Below are 19,528 nucleotides of genomic sequence, written 5' to 3'. Positions count from 1 at the left end.
ATAAAAGATATATTACAATAAATAGAAGATAATATAATTATCTATGTTTCTTAACAAAGTAGTTATGAGATACATTGCAATTAATAATTACAAATCTCAATTTGGTGGATATATTGACTTTGTGAGTATTTTTACGGCAACGAAAGAATCAAAGAAATACAAGTAAACTGGAAAACACGAAATCGTCTTTTAAAACATACTTCTGTCTTTTGAAACATATTTCTAGATTTTTGATCAAAGTCGTCATGAGACTCTCTCTCTCTCTCTATATATATATATTTCTTGGTTTTTGATCAACAAATGTAACCAAAGAAAATTGTCCACAAAGTAGTTTGGTGGTTGGAAACGGAGTAAACCCTTGAGAATAGTTTCCCAAAGATCCATAATTGTTGGAAGAAACAGAAACCATCCCAATATTGTGTAGTATTTAAATAACAACTAATTCATTTTTAGGAGTTTCTTTTCCAAACAAAACGAGCAAGTTTAATAAACAATATGGTGAGTTTCTTGGCAAATTTCTTTGGGTTTTGGAATATTTAAATTGGGTTTGATTTTCTTTTATTCATATTTAAATAGGGTTCTTATGATAATTTTTCCTTTTGTCCATTTCTCAGGGTACTTTTGGCGGCATTTTAATTGTGGGCGTTCTTGTTCTTACGTTTTGTCACGTAAATGGTAGCATCGATGCTGCAGGAAAAGCTAACGTTTTAAGTTTTGGAGCTGTGGGTGATGGCAAAAAGGATGATACCCAAGTACAATTTTCATTTTATCATAATCTCTCTTTTTCTTCTTTAACTTAAAAAGTTGGTTTTCTACTTTTAATTTTCCTAATTGATTTTCATAACAATTGATTTTATTTATTTCCAGGCGTTTTCAGCAGCGTGGAAAGCAATTTGTGATGCGAAAACAGGCATTCCAACAATGATTGTTCCAAAAGGAAAGACGTTTTTAGTAAATCCTGTAACGTTCCAAGGCCCTTGCAAGGCTGCAAATGTCAACATTCATGTATGTAGTATCGGTTCTTCTCATCTCTCTCTCTCTATATATATATATAAACACGAAGTATGTGAATGTATTGGAACGTGATAACTCATGGTGAAGGATGCATGCTTCGACAGAGTTCAAAGCAACTTAAATAATAAGATACGACTTTTGTCTCCTTATTTATAATTTAATTTTTTTTCACTTTGTTCTCAATTGGCCTCTACATTTTAGATACTTGGAACTATAGTTTCATCTGGAACCACTGCAACATGGAAAGGGATAGATGCAGGCAAATGGATAACATTCAAAGGTATATCGGGTCTCAAAATAAGTGGTTCTGGAACAATTGATGGCCGTGGTAAAGCATGGTGGGATCAGTCATGCAGATACCATCCTGGACCGGTGCGTTGTTATTCTACTCAAGATTATTTAAGCGGACCCAAATTCATTTTAAACAAACTTGAATCCCAAAACCTAAATAACCTAAATCTATAAGGGTTATTTTTGGTTCAATCATTAGCTCAATTTCATCTCTCTATTTTCCAATAATCGGCAAACTAACACTTTATGGTGTTTTTATTTTCTTTTGCAGGGCTGCACAAAATTGGCGCCAACTGTAAGTACTTCAATAATGGGATAAATTTACAAATCGTCTAACTGATAACGTGATATAATTTTTTCATTGTTTGCATCTGATTCTTCTGATTGAAATGGTTTTAACTAGTACCGCGTCTTAAATCAATTTTCATATATATTATGATTGTTTGTGCGCAGTCGATGAATTTCCTCACGTGTAATAATAGTCACGTGACAGGAATCAACATAGTGAATAGTCCTCAAACACACATACTTCTGATGGGTGTATATGGTTTTGACATAAATCACATCCACATCAACTCTCCAGGAGACAGCCCTAATACTGATGGTATTCACCTCCAGTTTGCTCATCATGTCACAATCTCTAATACTGACATTAAGAGTGGTTAGTTTCCTCTTTTAACTTAATTTACACTTCTTTCACTATTTATCATTTTATGCAAAATTAATCTAAACAGACAATATTATAATGGAAAATAATAGAGTGACTTAGAAATTGGTACTTAGAGGGTGACATATTTCCTTATTTAGAAATAAAAGCGGTCCCCACTGTAGTCAAACTTTGAAAAAACCTTGTCTTTTAGTGATTTCACATCAGCTGGACATTAAAATGCCCAAAAATTTGGGCACTCTAGCATCTCCCTATTATAATTAAGTTTTCTTCATTTTGGTGAACAGGTGATGACTGTGTATCGATTGGAGATAAGACTTCAGACATAAAAGTTGTTACCGTCAATTGTGGACCAGGCCATGGCGTAAGGTTAGTCCATAAACAGACAATATTAATCAGTAAATAATATTTAAGATAAGATCTCAATTAAATGTTCATTCTGCCCAAATGTTAGACAATTTATTTATGAAATATTTTTGGGTTTGTCATGCACGTAGCATTGGAAGTTTAGGAGGATCGGGGAATGCTGTTGAAGTAGAAGATATTCATGTCTTCGACGTGAACTTTATCGGAACTACTAACGGAGTCAGAATCAAAACATATCAGGTATAGTTCCACGATCATGAATCTTCACTTTTTTTAACAACTGCTTCTTGCTCCAAAAGTTCCAATATCTTGAATATTTATCTTTCCTACTTTTTTTTAGGTTGGCACTGGGTATGCAAGAGGCTTTTCGTTCAAGAAGCTCAATTTTACTAATGTTGCTAATCCAATTATGATCGATCAATATTATTGCTCTGTAGCTGGTGCTTGCAAAGCCGAGGTATATATATACATATGATACAAACAAGCAGAGTCTTGCCTGTGATATCAACATATATAATTACTTTACTTTTTGTTGCAGAAAACGGGCGTTCATATTAGCAATGTGACATATGAAGGATTGACAGGAACATCAATTAGCCCAGTAGCTATAAACCTAAATTGCAGTCAAGTGGTCGCTTGTACGGATCTAACCTTCAAATCAATAAGATTGTCGCCTGCAAAACCAACAGGAATACAAACACATAATAAACTACCAATGACAGTTACTTCTAACTGTATTAACGCCCACGGAACTACTTCTGGTATCATCCAACCTCCCATTCCCTGCCTCAACAAAAACTAATGATCATATTGACCTCATTACTCCACGGTCACGGCGATGCTGTATTTGTTGAATTATTTATTTATTTTACGTAATAATACACAAAAATATGTAACATTTGTTGTATAATTGTCATAAATCTATCCTGTAGCAATAATTTATGATTATTAATTCAAATTTATATTCTATCAAATTAGTAATGCGAAAATGGGGTCTTCTTATCAATGTAAAGGCAGCTGAATGACCAAAATTTACTTGCCCATGATTTAGATTGAATGATACGATAAAAGATAAATAACTCATGAAATGACAAAGACGAGAAACAAAAATACGATATATCATCGTCTTGTCGGTTGATTCCTTCCTTTTGTTATAGCCTCCTTTAGCCAATAATCACCACGATCTACTTGAGCAAGAAGGTCTTCTAAATTCCCACCTTGAGAAGGGGCAGCTACTACTGGCTTGAGTTGCAATTATTTGGAGTATGTTGTAGTGATGCCCCAAACCTAAAAATCTCTCAAACTTTTGAAAGATTTAGATTTTGGGTGAGGAAAACCATATACCTCCATGTTTATTTATAATAGAAGAGAATTACAATGCTCGGAAATAAATAATGTAAACATAGAAATAATCTTAATTCTAGTGTATCTATATCTTGGAGATATATATGAGAATATTTCCCTGGGTAGGAATTGTTGACTTGAGTACCACTTTTACCCTTATTACCCTCCCGCAAATTGAACGGAGGATCAAACCGAAAGTTCAATTTGGGAAATAACTTGATGAGACGATTCCTTGACACATTCTTCATTAAGACAATCATTGAATTGGTTGATGAAGAAATTTTTATTTTTGGTGAAGATCGATAGAAATATTATTACAGCAGTAACAACGAACAAACATGACATAGTAACAACGAGAAAGGTTGCACTTAGTGAGCATAACCATTCTAGGTTCAGAGGCTCATGGCAACAACATGAGACGTCTGCCCATGTGAAGACAAACTGACAAAACACCGACGAGGAGGCAACAACCTTGCACTCCAAATGAGACAAATAACGATGGCCGATATTATCGATCGGCAAAAAAGAAAACCACCACTTTGTTTTTCTTACCGTCTTGCACCAATAATGAATTAACCCTACACTTTCTTGAACACCAATTTAAGTCTATCCACAAAGCTCATTAAGATTGAATATCCCATTCCCTTTATAAATAATTCGTCCATCATTGATAACAAAAACCTCCCAAACCCATAATCGATACTATTGACAACTAGAATCTCCACCATTGAAATCTTATTGGAAAAACATCAAAAACTTCGATTGTTTTAGCCCTTTAGACGTTAAATTTGCTACATTTTAGTCCTTATATGTTTACTTTATTGTAATCCGAGGCCGAACAATGTAACTATATGTTTATTTATGAACTTTTGCTCAAAAAAAAAAAAAAAAAAAAAAGTATAAACTAAACTAATTAAAAAACTAGAGAAGAAAATAAAAGAGAACAAAAAATAACTATGATTCCGGCGGACGGTAGTCATAGAAGCGGCTACCGCCGCCGGTTAGCGGAAGTTAGATAGGATCGAAACTCTACTTGGTAAAGTCTTTTAGGCTTAGATACCATGAAAGATTTAGGTTTTGGGTGAGGAAAACCATATACCTCCATGTTTATTTATAATAGAAGAGAATTACAATGCTTGGAAATAAATAATGTAAACATAGAAATAATCCTAATTCTAGTGTATCTATATCTTGGAGATATATATGAGAATATTTCCCTGGGTAGGAATTGTTGACTTGAGTACCACTTTTACCCTTATTAACTTTAATAAGGGTAATATATAAATCAAGGGATATTTTCTTAAGAATATCTCCAAGATATGAAAGGATTGGATACACTAAAAGCACTTGAAGAACAGTATGGTGGAGATGAAGAGATAAATCCAGCCTTCAATTATGTACCAAGTAGGTTCACAAAAGGCTCGAGTATCAGGCCAACTCTCTCTGATCAATGGTTAAAATTTGATGATGAGTCGGAAACGGAAGTGGATACAAAAATAGCACTTGAAGAACAGTATGGTGGAGAGGAAGAGATAAATCCAAATTCTTAGTGTATCCAATTCTTTCATATCTTGGAGATATTCATAAGAAGATATCCCTTGATTTATATATTACCCTTATTAAACTTCAACCTCCATATAAGAGTCCAGGTCAGGCTATCACGACCGTTGGGGGTTCCCCAACATTCGTAATTAGGGTTCCAGAACATTCGTAATTAGGGTGGATCCCCTAAAGAAATGATTTTTATTTAATTTTTTTGTAAATTTCTTTTTTAATCTAATTTATATTTTACTTTTTTGCTGTAATATTTTTTCAGTTCTTTCTCTAATTTTTTTTATCTTTTTAAAATTCTCTCTCGAAAATAATATTAAGTTTTATAGACCTAAAAATTTATAGGTGAAAATTCAAATCAGTCATACATACTTACATAATTTAGATTTAGAAAGCCCATATTGAGTTGAAAAAGTTTGGGGCTTCCAAAAATTAAGAGTCTGAACCCTTACATAGAACTCGGCAACTCGCTCTAATTACCATAAACTAAAGTCTCATTTTCATTTCTTCAAGACCTTTTTGTGACACTCTAGTTAGTGGGTGTTCTCTATGTAACTGAGGTGTCTCTGACTTACCGCTAAATAGGTTTTCGCACATGGAGCTTTTAGTTATGGGTGAACTTCCAACTTGTCGAGCTTTACACAATCCCAAGCAGATTACGAGCAAATTCATCGAGTGTGCATAAACAAATACTCTACACGGGAGAAAATCACAATAATACCTTTGTTTGACTCTATACATGTTTGACATGTTCGCCTTTAGTTAATTTCGAGTTTCAGAATTAACTCCAAGTTCATTAATTTGTTTAATGACTTATTATTCATATGTCCTAATCTTTCTTGACAAATATTGGAGGACTCGACAATATACGCATAATTATTAATTTCATTAATAAAAGGTGCCTTCGACATTACAGAGGTAATATTTAATATAAATGCCTCCCCCCACATAAATAGCCCTTTCCAATATATCCTTTTCTTAAATAGGATAAAGATATCTGACAGAAAGATTAGTTTGAACCCATTCTCACTTAGAAGGGAACCAGAAATCAAGTTCTTTTCAGTGTCTGGAGCATGGAGTACATCGGTCTAAATCACTTCTATATCTGAAATGAATTTTAGCACAATCCCCCCATTTTCTTTGACTTGGGTGGTCGAGCCGTTTTCCTTAAATAAGGTATCTCCTTCGGCTACCTCCGTATAAGAAGAGAATAGGCTTTTGTCACTACAAATGTGACGACTTGCCCCGGTGTCGATCCACCATTCTCTTTGGTTGTTAACCAGTTTAACTTCAGATGCTACTGTATTAAGGTTCATATTCTAAAGTTTCTCAGACACTTCTTCGGCTTCAGTAATCATAGCAAATTGATTCTGATATGCGGTGTCTTTTACTAACGAAGCTTGGTTCATCACCTTTTTCGGTCGATTGCCATATGTGGAGCGACAATCTTTGGCTAGGTGACCCCGCTTGCCACAGTTGTAGCATTCGCCGAACTTCTTCTTTATCTACGGCTTGCCTCTGTTGTGAGACGGATGCTTGCGGTTCGAGGTGAAGTCAGTTCCCTTGAACTTCTTTGGATTTTCCCCGTATGTGGTGTTAGGCGGAAGAACCCATAGGATTGTTCTTGTTCTTGCCATTTTTCTGAAACACACAGAAAATAAACTAAATCAATCTATTTTAACCAGAGCAATAATCGTTATAAAATATCTTAAGATTGTTTTTTCTCTAGTTGTGGTTTGAGTTCACTTTATCTCTGTCTTGTCTTGATTAAGACTCTGTCTGGGTTGAAGTAGGGAACTTCTTTTCTCTAAGTTATAGGGAGATAGACCATAAGCGAATAATGTTTTATCAATATTCCTTCTTTCGGATTAACCGAGTTAGACAAAAATTAATGGAGTCGAAGCGAGAATAAATTCTCTTTTCTTAAGACATTTTACACCCCCGTAATAGTATCAAACTTCAGGGTGTATGCCTTCGGGATACAATGACTTTCCTTTCAGAATTTTAAGATGATACTTCTATATTCTGAAAGAGGACGAACCTTCGTAAATAATATGAGCTTTTGGACTGATGCGAATAGATCTTTTAGACACTTGACTATTATAACTTCATTCAGATACTTCTCTCTTTGGAATTTCAGACACACCAGAATAAATACTGATTCCAAAAGAGAAGAGAAGAAGAATATAGAAGAGATGCACTCGGGGACTTCTTTCTTCAAAATTCGAGATATACTAGAATACTTCCAAATCAGATTTATATTCCAAACACAACAAAAATACTGATTTTTAGAAGAGATTGAATTTGATTGAAGAATGGAATGGTTTTGGGTTGTTTATATAGGACTCGAATAGGTACATGTGTCTTTTGGGGTAAGGGACAAAACTGCTTGGAACTAGGGACTAAACTTAAAGTTTGGATCAAGTTTAGAGTCGGTTGAAATCTGGGTCATTAGATCAGGCTCAATTACTCGGGTGGAACGCCCACCGTTGGATGGAGCAAGATGCAGCCCGAATTCGTTCCAATAGATCAAGAAAGTGAATGTTAGATGAGGATCTTTGAAATCCCGAAGCTGACCCGACAGGGAGAAGACGCGCGACGTTGGATCTCGTTGATCCAACGCGTCTGGCTTCGTCCCAACACTGTCCCGAGGATTTCAAGGGAGATCGTCAGATCTCGCGAAGTCCCGCAGAGCGGATGCGAGCTGTCCCGATCTTGACGTGCTTGCTTCGCTAAAATGGCCCCCAAATTGACTTGTCCAACTTGACGCTTTAGTCCATATTTCAACCGATCTTCGTCCAAACTTTAAACTTGAATTTCTCATTTATCCGGAACCGGATTTTAGTGATTCTTGGCTCGAAGTTTAAGAGCTCGACGAGACGAACGCAATGACGTATTCCATTTATGAATTTGACGGGTCAGGTCGAGCCAAAATCGGCTCCAATTCCAACAATAGAGACCTTCAACTTTTTTGTGTCTCCAACGCTAAACTCTAAACTTATCTTATTTACTTATTTGTCATAGTTTTTTTGTGAAGAAATAATTTAATTATTTAGAAAATATAGAAGTCTTGATTTTTATTGGTTGAAATTCCAATATTGATGAGTTGGACAATTAGAGATATCTCAGGAGGAGACTCTGGAAATAGAGTGTTCTGTTGAGATATCTCTATTCCACCCTCGACACATCATCTTAGAGATCCAAATAGAGTGTTGCATTGGAGAAGGTTCCAAGCAAAAAAAATCTAAAAATCCTATGTGACACCCACAGTTTCTAAGATAGAGTGTTGCATTGGAGATGCTCTAATGTTGTTAGACACTCAATTTTTTAGGAGGTAGTTCAGATTTAGTTTGTAAATATTGAGAATATACTACTAATAAATTACTAAATACTAGGAGATTTACCTATATTTAGTTAGGCAAAAATGTCATGCTTTTTAAAATTACATTTATACAAATCTTAGAGATCAAGTTAATGTAGATTTTTGATTACTTTGGAGTGTAAAAAGGAAAAAGATATTTATTTTTGTTAGAATAAAAGGAAAAAAATCCCACTTTCTAGAAGTTCATGGAATCAATTTCAAAATTCAAATGTTGAATGTGCCAAAGAATCACAATTCAGGCCTGGATGAAATATTAAGTTCTAGTTTTTACCACATTAATCCAACCTTGTCCTTTTTTTTTTTATAAATAAGAAGTTTTGTTTTGGATTTATTTTCTCATTCAATTTGCTAAAGTGAGATATTTCTTTCGAAAGAGTCAGGATTTTTGTTTCTTCCTTCAAACAACATGGTGAGAAACTTTTAATTCTACTACTTTAAACCAGTTGTTATTTGTTTTTTAATAATTTAAATTCTGAATTTTAAATACAATTTTTGCAGTTATAGTTAATCTAATTTTCTTATCCTTCTATCGGTAAGTGCATATACTCCGCAATGCTGAGGTACCAGGTTCAATTCCATAAAGTGCAAATTCAGAAATATTGAACTTGGGTATAAATAAAGTAGTTTATGTGGATTTTATGCCATTTTATTTCGTCAGGATTTAATTAGGCCATTTAATTCGTCGGACTTTAGGCAGTAGTATTTCGACAGTTTTCGGGTTTGAGAATAGTTTCCCTAAAATCCATAATTGTTGGAAGAAAAAGAAACTGTCCCAAAATTGTGTATTTAAATAAAAACTAATTCATTTTTAGGTTTTTCTTTTCCAAACATTTAAACAATATATGGAGTGTTTCTTGGCAAATTTCTTTGGGATTTGGAATACTTAAATTGGGTTTGACTTTTTTTTCATATTTAAATTGATTTTTTTGTGTTCTTATGATAATTTTTTCTTTGTCAATTTTCAGGGTACTTTTGATAACATTTTAATTGTGGGTGTTCTGGTTCTTACGTTTTGTCACATGAATAGTAGCATCAATGCTGCTGGAGAAGTCAACGTTTTAAGTTTTGGAGCTGTGGGTGATGGCAAAAAGGATGATGCCCAAGTAAAATTTTTATGTTACTTAAAAAGTTGGTTTTCTCCTTCTGATTTTCCGAACTCATTTTCATAAAAATGGATTTTATTTACTTCCAGGCGTTTTTAGCAGCGTGGAAAGCAATTTGTGATGCGAAAACAGGCAATCCAACAATGATTGTTCCAAAAGGGAAAACGTTTTTAGTAAATCCTGTAACGTTTCAAGGCCCTTGCAAAGCGGTGAATGTCAACGTTCATGTATGTAGTATATCGGTTCTTCTCATCTCACTCCCTCTCTCTCTTTTTGTATATATATATATATATATATATATGTACACACCAAGTATATGAATGCATTGGAACGTGATAACTCTGAAGGACGCATGCTTCAACAGAGTTGAAAGCAAAATTGAAGTGACATTCATGGTGATATATATAATTTAACATTTATTATCGCAATATTATATAACATTTTCTACAAAAAGTAAGATAAGAATTTTGTCTCCTTATTTTTTCTCTTTGTTCTCAATTCGCCTATACGTTTCAGATACTTGGAACTATAGTTTCATCTGGAACTACTGCAACATGGAAAGGGAAAGATGCAAGCAAATGGATAACATTTAAAGGCATATCAGGTCTCAAAATAAGTGGTTCTGGAACCATCGACGGTCGTGGTAAGGCATGGTGGAATCAGTCATGCAGAGACCATCCTGGACGGGTACGTTGTTATTCTATTCAAGATTATTTAAGCGGACCCAAATACATTTTAAACAAACTTGAATTCCAAAACCTAAACTCATAAGGGTTATTTTTGTTTCAATCATGAGCTTAATTTTCATCTCTCTTTCTCTCTCCATGTAATCTACAAACTAACACTTTATGGTGTTTTTATTTTCTTTTGCAGGGCTGCACAAAATTGGCGCCAACTGTAAGTACTTCAATAATCGGATAAATTTACAAATCGTCTAACTGATGACGTGACATAATTTTTTCATTATTTGAATCTGATTCTTCTGATTGAAATGATTTTAACTAGAACCGCGTCTTAAATAAATTCTCATATATATTATGATTGTTCGTGCGCAGTCAATGAACTTCCTCACCTGTAATGATAGTCAGGTGACAGGAATCAACATAGTGAATAGTCCTCAAACACACATACTTTTGATGGGTGTATATGGTTTTGACATAAATCACATCCACATCAACTCTCCAGGAGATAGCCCTAACACTGATGGTATTCACCTCCAGTTTGCTCACCATGTCACAATATCTAATACTGACATTAAGAGTGGTTAGTTTCCCCTTTTAACTTAATTTACACCTCCTTTACGCCTATTTCGCTATTTATCATTTTATTGAAAATTAATCGAACTATTAACCTTGGAAAACTTAGTTTAGTAAACATCTTAGGTAGCAAGTATTATAATTACTATATCGGGAGTGATACAATGACAAAATTCTTGATTTAATGACTCATTTTCACTAAAAGACAATTTCTTTTCAAATTTTGACTTTGATCTAGACCGTTTTTTACCCGTGTGACTCATGGAGTCAAGGATTTTGTCAGAAATCATTTGTACACTTAACATTTCACTTACTATATATATTAGTAGTAAGTATTATGATTAAATTTTCTTAATTTTGGTGATCGAGCAGGTGATGATTGTGTATCTATTGGAGATAAGACTTCAGACATAAAAGTTATCACCGTTAATTGTGGACCAGGCCACGGCGTAAGGTTAGTCAATAAAGAGACAATATTAATCAATAAATAATATTTAAGATAAGATGAGCTCTTTGTCTTTAATTTTTTTGTGTTGGAGCAAAAGAGTATCGAGGTCATTATTTATCTGCAAACTTCACATAGTAACACGGTTTCTATAGAAAAATAATTTTCATTCATATACACTGATACACACTATAACATTTAACGCGGTTGATTATGCCCTAATATTAGACAATTATTTTATACTTCGTTTATAATTTAAGTCAAAGTTTCGGGTTTGTCATGCACGTAGCATTGGAAGTTTAGGTGAATCTAGAAATGTTGTTCAAGTAGAGGATATTCATGTGTTCAACGTTAACTTTGTCGGAACTACCAACGGAGTCAGAATCAAAACATATCAGGTATAGTTTCCCATCATGAATCTTCACTTCTTTAACAACTGCTTGCTCTAAAAGTTCGAATTTCTTGATCACATCTATATTTATCTTTCATACTTTATCTTTTTTTTTAGGTTGGCAAAGGATATGCAAGAGGCTTCTCGTTCAAGAAGCTCAATTTTACTAATGTTGCTTATCCAATTATGATCGATCAGTATTATTGCTCTGTAGCTGGTGCTTGCAAAGCCGAGGTATACAATAGAAACAGGCAGAGTCTTGCCTGTGAGATTCAGTATGATATCAACATATATATAACTAACGGGAGATGCTAGAGTTACAAAGAATTTTGACAAAAAAAAATTCCCAGCTGATGTGGCGGTTGTGATATTCATCTCTCAACAGTCTAGATTTGGTCAAAGTTTCAAACTACAACCACCACATCAGCTGGGAACTATCTTTTGTCAAAATCTTTTGTAACTTTAGCATTTCCCATAACTAGAATTCTTAAGCTCATATATATATTTGTTTTTTGTTGCAGAAAACGGGCGTTCATATTAGCAATGTGACATACGAAGGATTGATAGGAACATCAATTAGCCCAGTAGCTATAAACCTAAACTGCAGTCGAGCGGTAGCTTGTACGGATCTAACCTTCAAATCGATAAGATTGTCCCCTGCAAAATCAGCAAGAATACACACAGATAATAAACTACCAAAGGCACTTACTTCTAATTGTATTAACGCCCATGGTACCACTTTTGGTATCATCCAACCTCCCATTCCTTGCCTCATCAAACATTGATCATATTGACCTCATCAATCCATGGTCATGGGGATGCATCATTTGTTGAATTATTTATTTATTTCACTTGTACTTCTTAGTACACATTGGAGAAACGGCGGAGGATATATCATAAAAATAACATTTGTTGTATAAATGTCATAATCTCTAGTAGATATACTTTATTACCTACTGATTCAAATTTATGTTCTATCAAATTAGTGGTGGAAAAAATTGAGGTCTTCTTATCAATGTAAGGGCAGATGGATGATAAAAATTTACTTGCCCATGATTTAGACTGAATGATATGATAAAAGATAAATAACTCATGAAATGACAAAGACGAGAAAAAAACGATATATCATCATCTTGTTGGTTGATTCCTTCCTTTTGTTATAGCCTCCTTTAGCCAATAATCACCACAATCTACTTGCGCAAGAGGGTCTTCTAATTTCTCACCTTGAGTGGGATTGGTGAACTAAAAACTAAGGGAAAGGGAGGGAGAAGTGGTAGCTACTACTGGCTTGAGTTGCAGACTTAAGAGCATCTCCAATGCAAAACTCAAAAGAAACTCTAAAAATCTTATGTGTCGAGATTCAAATGTCAATCTCTAATTTTTCTCTTTCGTATTTGTCAAGATTGAGATCCTCTATTCGAAAGACTTCTCCAATGCAACACTTTAAAGTTCTAAAAATTGCTTATGTGACATTTTTTTTCATTAAAATATATGAAAATATTGAGTTGGCACCTAGAGATATCTCAAGAGGACACTCTAGAAATGGAGTGTTCTCTTGAGATATCTCCATTCCACCCTCGACACGTCATCTTGGAGATTTGAATTGAGTTTTGCATTGGAGATGAATTTTAAGATAAAAACTCTAAAAGTCTTAAGTGGCACTCCGAGTTTCTAAGATTGAGATTTGCATTGGAGATGCTCTAAACCTCCACTAATAAGAGAGTTAGAGCATCTCCAATGCAAAACTCAAAAAAATTTCAATTCATCCGATGTGTCAAGTTCCAGTCGAGATTCTCACTCCTAGATGGCCACAATAGAGATCTTCGATTTTTTTTATGTTTCCAATGCAAAACTCTAAATTTGTCTTATTTACTTATTTGACATAGTTATTTTTGTAAATAAATAATTAATTATTTAGAAAATATAGAAGACTCGAATTCTATTGGTTGAAAATCAAATATTGATGAGTTGGAAAATTAGAGATATCTCAAGAGGACACTTCTATTCCACCCTCGACACGTCATCTTAGAGATCCAAATAGAATGTTGCATTGGAGAGAATTTTTAAGAAAAATACTCTAAAAATTATATGTGGCAATCGGAGTTTCTAAGATTGAGTGTTGCATTTGAGATGCTCTAATATGATACTCTGGTTTTGCAAAATCTTTTTGGACTAACTTAGTAGTGTTTTTAGAAACTCAAGTTTTTAGTAGGCATGCAGGATTTAGTTTGTAAATATTAAGAATATGGAGTATTAATAATTACTAAATACTATGAGATTTATCTAAATTTAGTTAAGCAAAAATGTCATACTTTTTAAAGTTACATTTATACAAATTAGGGTATATCCCGTGCCCTAGGGCACGGACACTTGTATCAATCAAATGTTACGAAATTTATTAGTTATCATTTTATTGAGAGAGAGAATTTTATTAGTTATTATTTTTTTGTAATACTTTTTTTTGTTTCTTTTCTCTTAAATAGTTATTATTTTATTAAAAGAAAGAGATTTTAATTTCTTTTTTTAACCCTTGAAATTTATTTTGTTCCTTCTTTTTCTTAAGTTAGTTATTTTATTTATAAGAAGGAAATGATTATTATTTTTTAAATAGGTAACTTTATTTCTACGAAGGATTATATTTTAAATTTTGAGAAGGGTTTCTAGACAATATCTTTTATTAAAAAATGGTGTTTGTCCCAGTCATCGTTTTTCCTTTTGTTTTATTATATAGATCTTAGAGATCCAGGAGAAGTAATCTCTTAAGAAAATAGTTATAATATGGTCAAATATTTTCTTAAACATCAAATTAATGTAGATTTTTGGGTAATTAGCAGCGCAAAAGGGAAAAAAATATTTATTTTTGTTAGAAAAAAAGGAAAAAAAAATCCCATTTTCTACAAGTTCCTTCATGGAATTAATTTCAAAATTCAAATGTTGAATTTGCCAAAGAATCACAATTCAGGCCTTTGTATGGATGAAATATTAAGTTCTAATTTTACCACATTAATCCAACTTTGTTTTTTTTTTTGTATAAATAAGATGTTTTGTTTTGGATTCATTTGCTCATCCAATTTACTAAAGTGAGATATTTCTTTTCAAAGAGGCCGGATTTTGGTTTCTTCATTCAAAACAACATGGTGAGGAACTTTTATTCTACTACTTTAAACTACGTTATTTGTTTTAACAATCTAAATTCCGAAATTTAAATACACATTTTGCAGTTTTAGATGTCTTCATTTTCTTATCTTTATGTTGGAGTTAAATATTAAAGCAAGTCTCTTTATTCGATACATATATTTTCAGCAACGAAAAACAAATCCAAAATTGAGAAGAAAAACTTATTTTAGGATCCGATGTAAATAGAGAAATAAATCAATTAACTCGTTTTTAAATCTAATTTTCACAACAATTGTTTGTTTATTTGAAGTTTCTATTTATTTCAACTTAGTCGTTGCAACGGCTACTTTTCAGTAACAGTTATTTAAAACTACATTTACAATGCTAGATCAACTTCTCTTTTGATTGTGAGATACCAATCTATTCGTAGTTTCAGATTGACGTGTATTGTTATTCTCCGGAAAATCAAGATCCCTAATAGAGTGATGGAATACATTCATCAAGAGATTTGATCTAGCTATATCATTAACCTTCAATACCTAGTCAAATTATTTTTAAAATTCCATATCTTACTTTAAGAAAGTAATAAACTTTTTAATTTCTAAATCTTTAGGATTTTATTTGGTAACCCAAATATAATATTCTTTCTTTTCTCTCATTTTACAGGAGAATTTAAACAATTATGTGATTTTCACATTCATATTTCTATTAATGGCTAGCCTAAGTGCTCATTTTGGATTAGCAAGTAATGATGTATTACAATTTGGAGCTAGGGGTGATGGCCATACAGATGATTCTAAAGTAATTACTTCATTTTATTTATGTATTTTGAGATTTATTTATTAAACCAACTAAGGGTGGGAATTGGGCCAGCTGTGGACCTGGGCGGGCTCGCGAAATAGACGAGAGATCGTGGCGAAAGATCCATTTCAGGCAAAGGAATGGGTTTTTTGTCCAGCGATCGCAAGAAAAAGATGAAGATAACACTTAAAATGACGAAATTCATCGATCTAACTTTAATTAATAATTGTGAATGTTTTCAGGCATTTCTGAAAGCATGGAAAGCTACCTGTGAAGCAGATAATAGTAATGCAGAAATGGTTATTCCAGAAGGAAGGACATTCCTTTTGAATCCTCTAGTTTTCAAGGGTCCTTGCAAATCTACAATTATCAAAGTTGAGGTATTTCTCTGTCCCTCTGTCCCTCTGCCTATATCTATTTATCTATCTATCTATAATTTTATATTAAAATAATTACTTTTTTGTGTATTTTTCAAGATTAAAGGAATCGTAATTGCACCAGAAAATCCAGACGTATGGAAAGGGCTCGAACAAAGCCGATGGATAGAATTCAACAAAGTAGATGGACTCCAAATAGATGGAAATACTGGTATCCTCGATGGTCGAGGTCAAAAATGGTGGGACAAATCTTGTAGATACCACCCAGGACCGGTACGCTAGAATTTATAATTCTACTGACGTTATTGTTTAAATATGTTTTGCGTTGCTTTACTTTTTGTAATATTTTACTTTGTGTAATTAGCAAAATTTGTTCATTTTTATTCAAAATGCCGTTACATATAAAACATTTCATTTGTATACTACGTTTTTGTAATAATTCATTTATACTGTACACAATCTAATTGTCCACTTGACATAATTGTAGATTAATGTTTTTAATATTTGTTTGTCAAATTTGACGATTATATAGAACATAAAATCGTTATATATAAGAAAAGATTTAATTTTGGCCCCCCAAATCTGACATTTTCTCATCTAAACCCGAACTTATTATCTCCAATTTAACTTCGGATTGATTCCTCTATAAAATTCTGATGAGATTTTTTATGTTTAGAGTTGTATATTTAGTTAAAATGCCGAATTTGGAGTATAATATTCGTTCTCTTATTTTTCAGGGATGCATCTCGCTGGCACCAAATGTAAGTGTTGTTATGATGCGATTCATGTTAAGCACTTTTTAAGTTCTCTATCTCTACAACTAGCAAAAAGCGGCCGATCCGATATTTATCACCTTCACCTTTTTCGTATTACTACAAGAGCTTTTCCTAAACCCATAGGGCTAGTTTTGTTAGTTCGACAACCAATTCTAAAGCACATCATCTTTTCTCTTCTCGTCTTGTCGACGATTACTAATTTTACATAATAAATTTCCATTTGGTGCAGATATTGAAGTTTATTAGGTGCAATGGAGGTTCATTAAGCCACCTTAAACTAGTGAATAGTCCCCAGACTCATGTGTTATTACTCAATTTACAAAGATTTGATATCAGTAATCTTATCATAAGTTCCCCTGGTGACACTGCCAATACTGATGGCATTCATATCCAGATTGCTAAACATATCAAAATTCGACATACCAATATCCAATCCGGTATTCTTTCTCTTTCGCCGATCTTTTTTTTATATTATATTTTTTTATATGTATATGAAATTTTTGTTCATCTACATATTTTAAAAATTTCAACTTTTTATACAATATATATCACAGGTGATGATTGCATTTCTATTGGAGATCAAATTCAAGATGTTAAAATTAACGACATTCATTGTGGCCCAGGCCACGGTATAAGGTAAATTATTAAGTTATTCTCAAAACCAATTAGAAAATTCGTACCCTTATAGCGAGGATCAACCATATAGAGGGAAAACACTTTAAATTTAGGTTACGCAAAAGAGCAGTTTATATAATATATTTGGATATTTTAACGTCTCATCAATGATAAAAAGTTTCTACTTTCTATCTGATATTGAAGCTTATATTTTTATTTAAAGTTAATACTATTATATTTGTGTTTCGAACCTGGGACCTAGCTAGAGAATGGTCACCTAACTACTTCAATCCAAGGTTGTTCACATAAACTTGTAGAAATAATAGGGCCATTTTGTGGGGTGGCACAACCTCTCAACTTGTTTTATTTTGATGGGTTTGGCAGCATTGGGAGCTTAGGCAGGAAAGGGGAAGAAGCCAAAGTGGAAGATGTTCAAGTGTGGGATTCACATTTTGATGGGACTACCAATGGTATTCGGATAAAGACCTACCAAGTATGTCACAGACAAACCCTAATTATCTTTTTTATTGGCATGACAGTTCAAGTCACTCTCAAATCGAAAGAAATTCAAATTTTAAGCAATTAGATATAAGTTTTAAATGCTTGCAACTGCATCTTACAAAATAATTTTCTTTAGGAGGGAACGGGTTACGCTCGAGGATTCAGATTCAACCACTTGCATTTCAAAAACGTTCAAAATCCTATAATGATCGATCAATATTACTGCGCTGTAGCTGGTCGATGCCCTCCAACGGTAAGACATACTTTGACATTTTACCTATCTTTTTTTGTCAAAGGAATCATCGAATTTACTCTATTTCTTATTTGAACGACAGGACACAGCAGTCGCGATCAGCGATATTACTTATGAGGGTTTCACCGGGACATCAATTACTCAACTCGCAATGACACTAAATTGTAGTGGAGTAATTCCTTGCAGTGGACTAACATTCAACAATATACAATTAGCATCTGCAAAACCAGGACAAGAAGTTTCTTCCTTTTGTTATAATGCTCATGGTCATACTAATGGAGTGATTAAACCTAGTCTCTCTTGTTTGGCTCCATAATAGTATGTAAAATCATCATAATTCAGTATTGCTTTCCCATGATTTGATATACTTATATAAAGAATTATATAACCTTGTCCTTTTGGTTATGGGAGTTAAAGAGTTAATGTGGGATCAGCTTGTAGAATGGCATTGGCTAGAACATTCAAACCGAAAATCGACCTTCAAACCATCTGAATATAAACAATATAAAACTTACAAAAAAAAAGAATAATGGGGAGAGAGTCTTATAGCTAAACACCTCCAGGATTAACCAAATTTTGATAATAGTACCTCCTGTTTTTTTTTTTACTGAATGAATCTTTTTTGTTGAAAGACAAGGAGACAATGGTCTTAGATGCTGTGTGTTTCTTTTATCAAAATATAACTTGCCTTACGCTCATCGGAATCTGACTTGTTCGGCCAGGTGTGTACAATAGTCACTTTTAGGCATGCCTGAAACGAAATCTAAACCAGACCACGTAAGCCTTTCATAATCCCTCCTTGTCTCCTCCCCTTTTCTCTATTTGTTCGGCCAAAGGGGAAGACCCTTTCGGTTCCAAACGCCAATCTGGTATGAAGGACAAACGAGATCAGCGTTATATCTTAAAGGGACCCTTACCTTTCCCCGGACCAGATAGATAAGGAGAAGAGAGAGAGAAGTGATGGTGGTGGGAGAAATTGGTACAATGGTAGGAAGTGATGGTTAGGAGAAAAGAGGAAAAGAATTCGAACAAAATCAAAGTGCCAAATGGCAATTGCCAGCAACAATTGCGGACGTAGAGAATGAAGAGTTGTGGCAGTTGGGAGAAACAAAAAAGATCACACAATATTCACCACTAATTCAAGAATATTGAACTTAAGTCATTTCATTTCGTCAGGCTTCAAGCCATTTCATTTCTTAGGCCAGCAGTATTTTGACAATGATCGTGCTTATCACATCGTATCGCTGAATCAATACCTTTGTAATCAATATTAAAAAA

At 33.5% G+C, this 19,528-nt stretch overlaps 2 protein-coding genes across 2 annotated transcripts; both read left to right on the top strand.

The window, feature by feature from the left end:
• The first annotated feature begins 302 nt into the window (after positions 1-302).
• Positions 303-3,312, top strand: LOC147539836 (putative polygalacturonase At1g80170). The gene is made up of 10 exons (XM_086641367.1): positions 303-498; positions 615-752; positions 868-1,005; positions 1,216-1,386; positions 1,577-1,600; positions 1,759-1,966; positions 2,260-2,341; positions 2,470-2,578; positions 2,679-2,795; positions 2,877-3,312. The coding sequence occupies exons 1-10, from the start codon at positions 496-498 to the stop codon at positions 3,138-3,140; spliced, it is 1,254 nt and encodes a 417-aa protein (XP_086497493.1). The 5' UTR covers positions 303-495; the 3' UTR covers positions 3,141-3,312.
• A 5,855-nt stretch (positions 3,313-9,167) lies between these two features.
• LOC147539835 (polygalacturonase-like) lies at positions 9,168-18,605 on the top strand. Its single transcript, XM_086643180.1, has 18 exons — positions 9,168-9,182; positions 9,581-9,718; positions 9,808-9,945; positions 10,235-10,405; positions 10,592-10,615; positions 10,774-10,981; positions 11,347-11,428; positions 11,709-11,817; positions 11,928-12,044; positions 15,594-15,728; positions 15,971-16,108; positions 16,205-16,378; positions 16,843-16,866; positions 17,111-17,318; positions 17,436-17,517; positions 17,881-17,989; positions 18,134-18,250; positions 18,333-18,605. Exons 1-18 carry the CDS (start codon positions 9,168-9,170, stop codon positions 18,564-18,566), a joined length of 2,223 nt encoding a protein of 740 aa, XP_086499306.1. The 3' UTR covers positions 18,567-18,605.
• The last annotated feature ends 923 nt before the right edge of the window (positions 18,606-19,528 follow it).

The sequence above is a fragment of the Eschscholzia californica genome, unplaced genomic scaffold (genome assembly GCF_041429995.1).
Source record: "Eschscholzia californica isolate CP2 unplaced genomic scaffold, dmEscCali1.0.p SCAF_5, whole genome shotgun sequence".
In the NCBI taxonomy this organism is placed as follows: domain Eukaryota; kingdom Viridiplantae; phylum Streptophyta; class Magnoliopsida; order Ranunculales; family Papaveraceae; genus Eschscholzia; species Eschscholzia californica.
The sequence above is the reverse complement of the archived record's forward strand: the minus strand, read 5'-3'. Positions and strand labels throughout refer to the sequence as shown.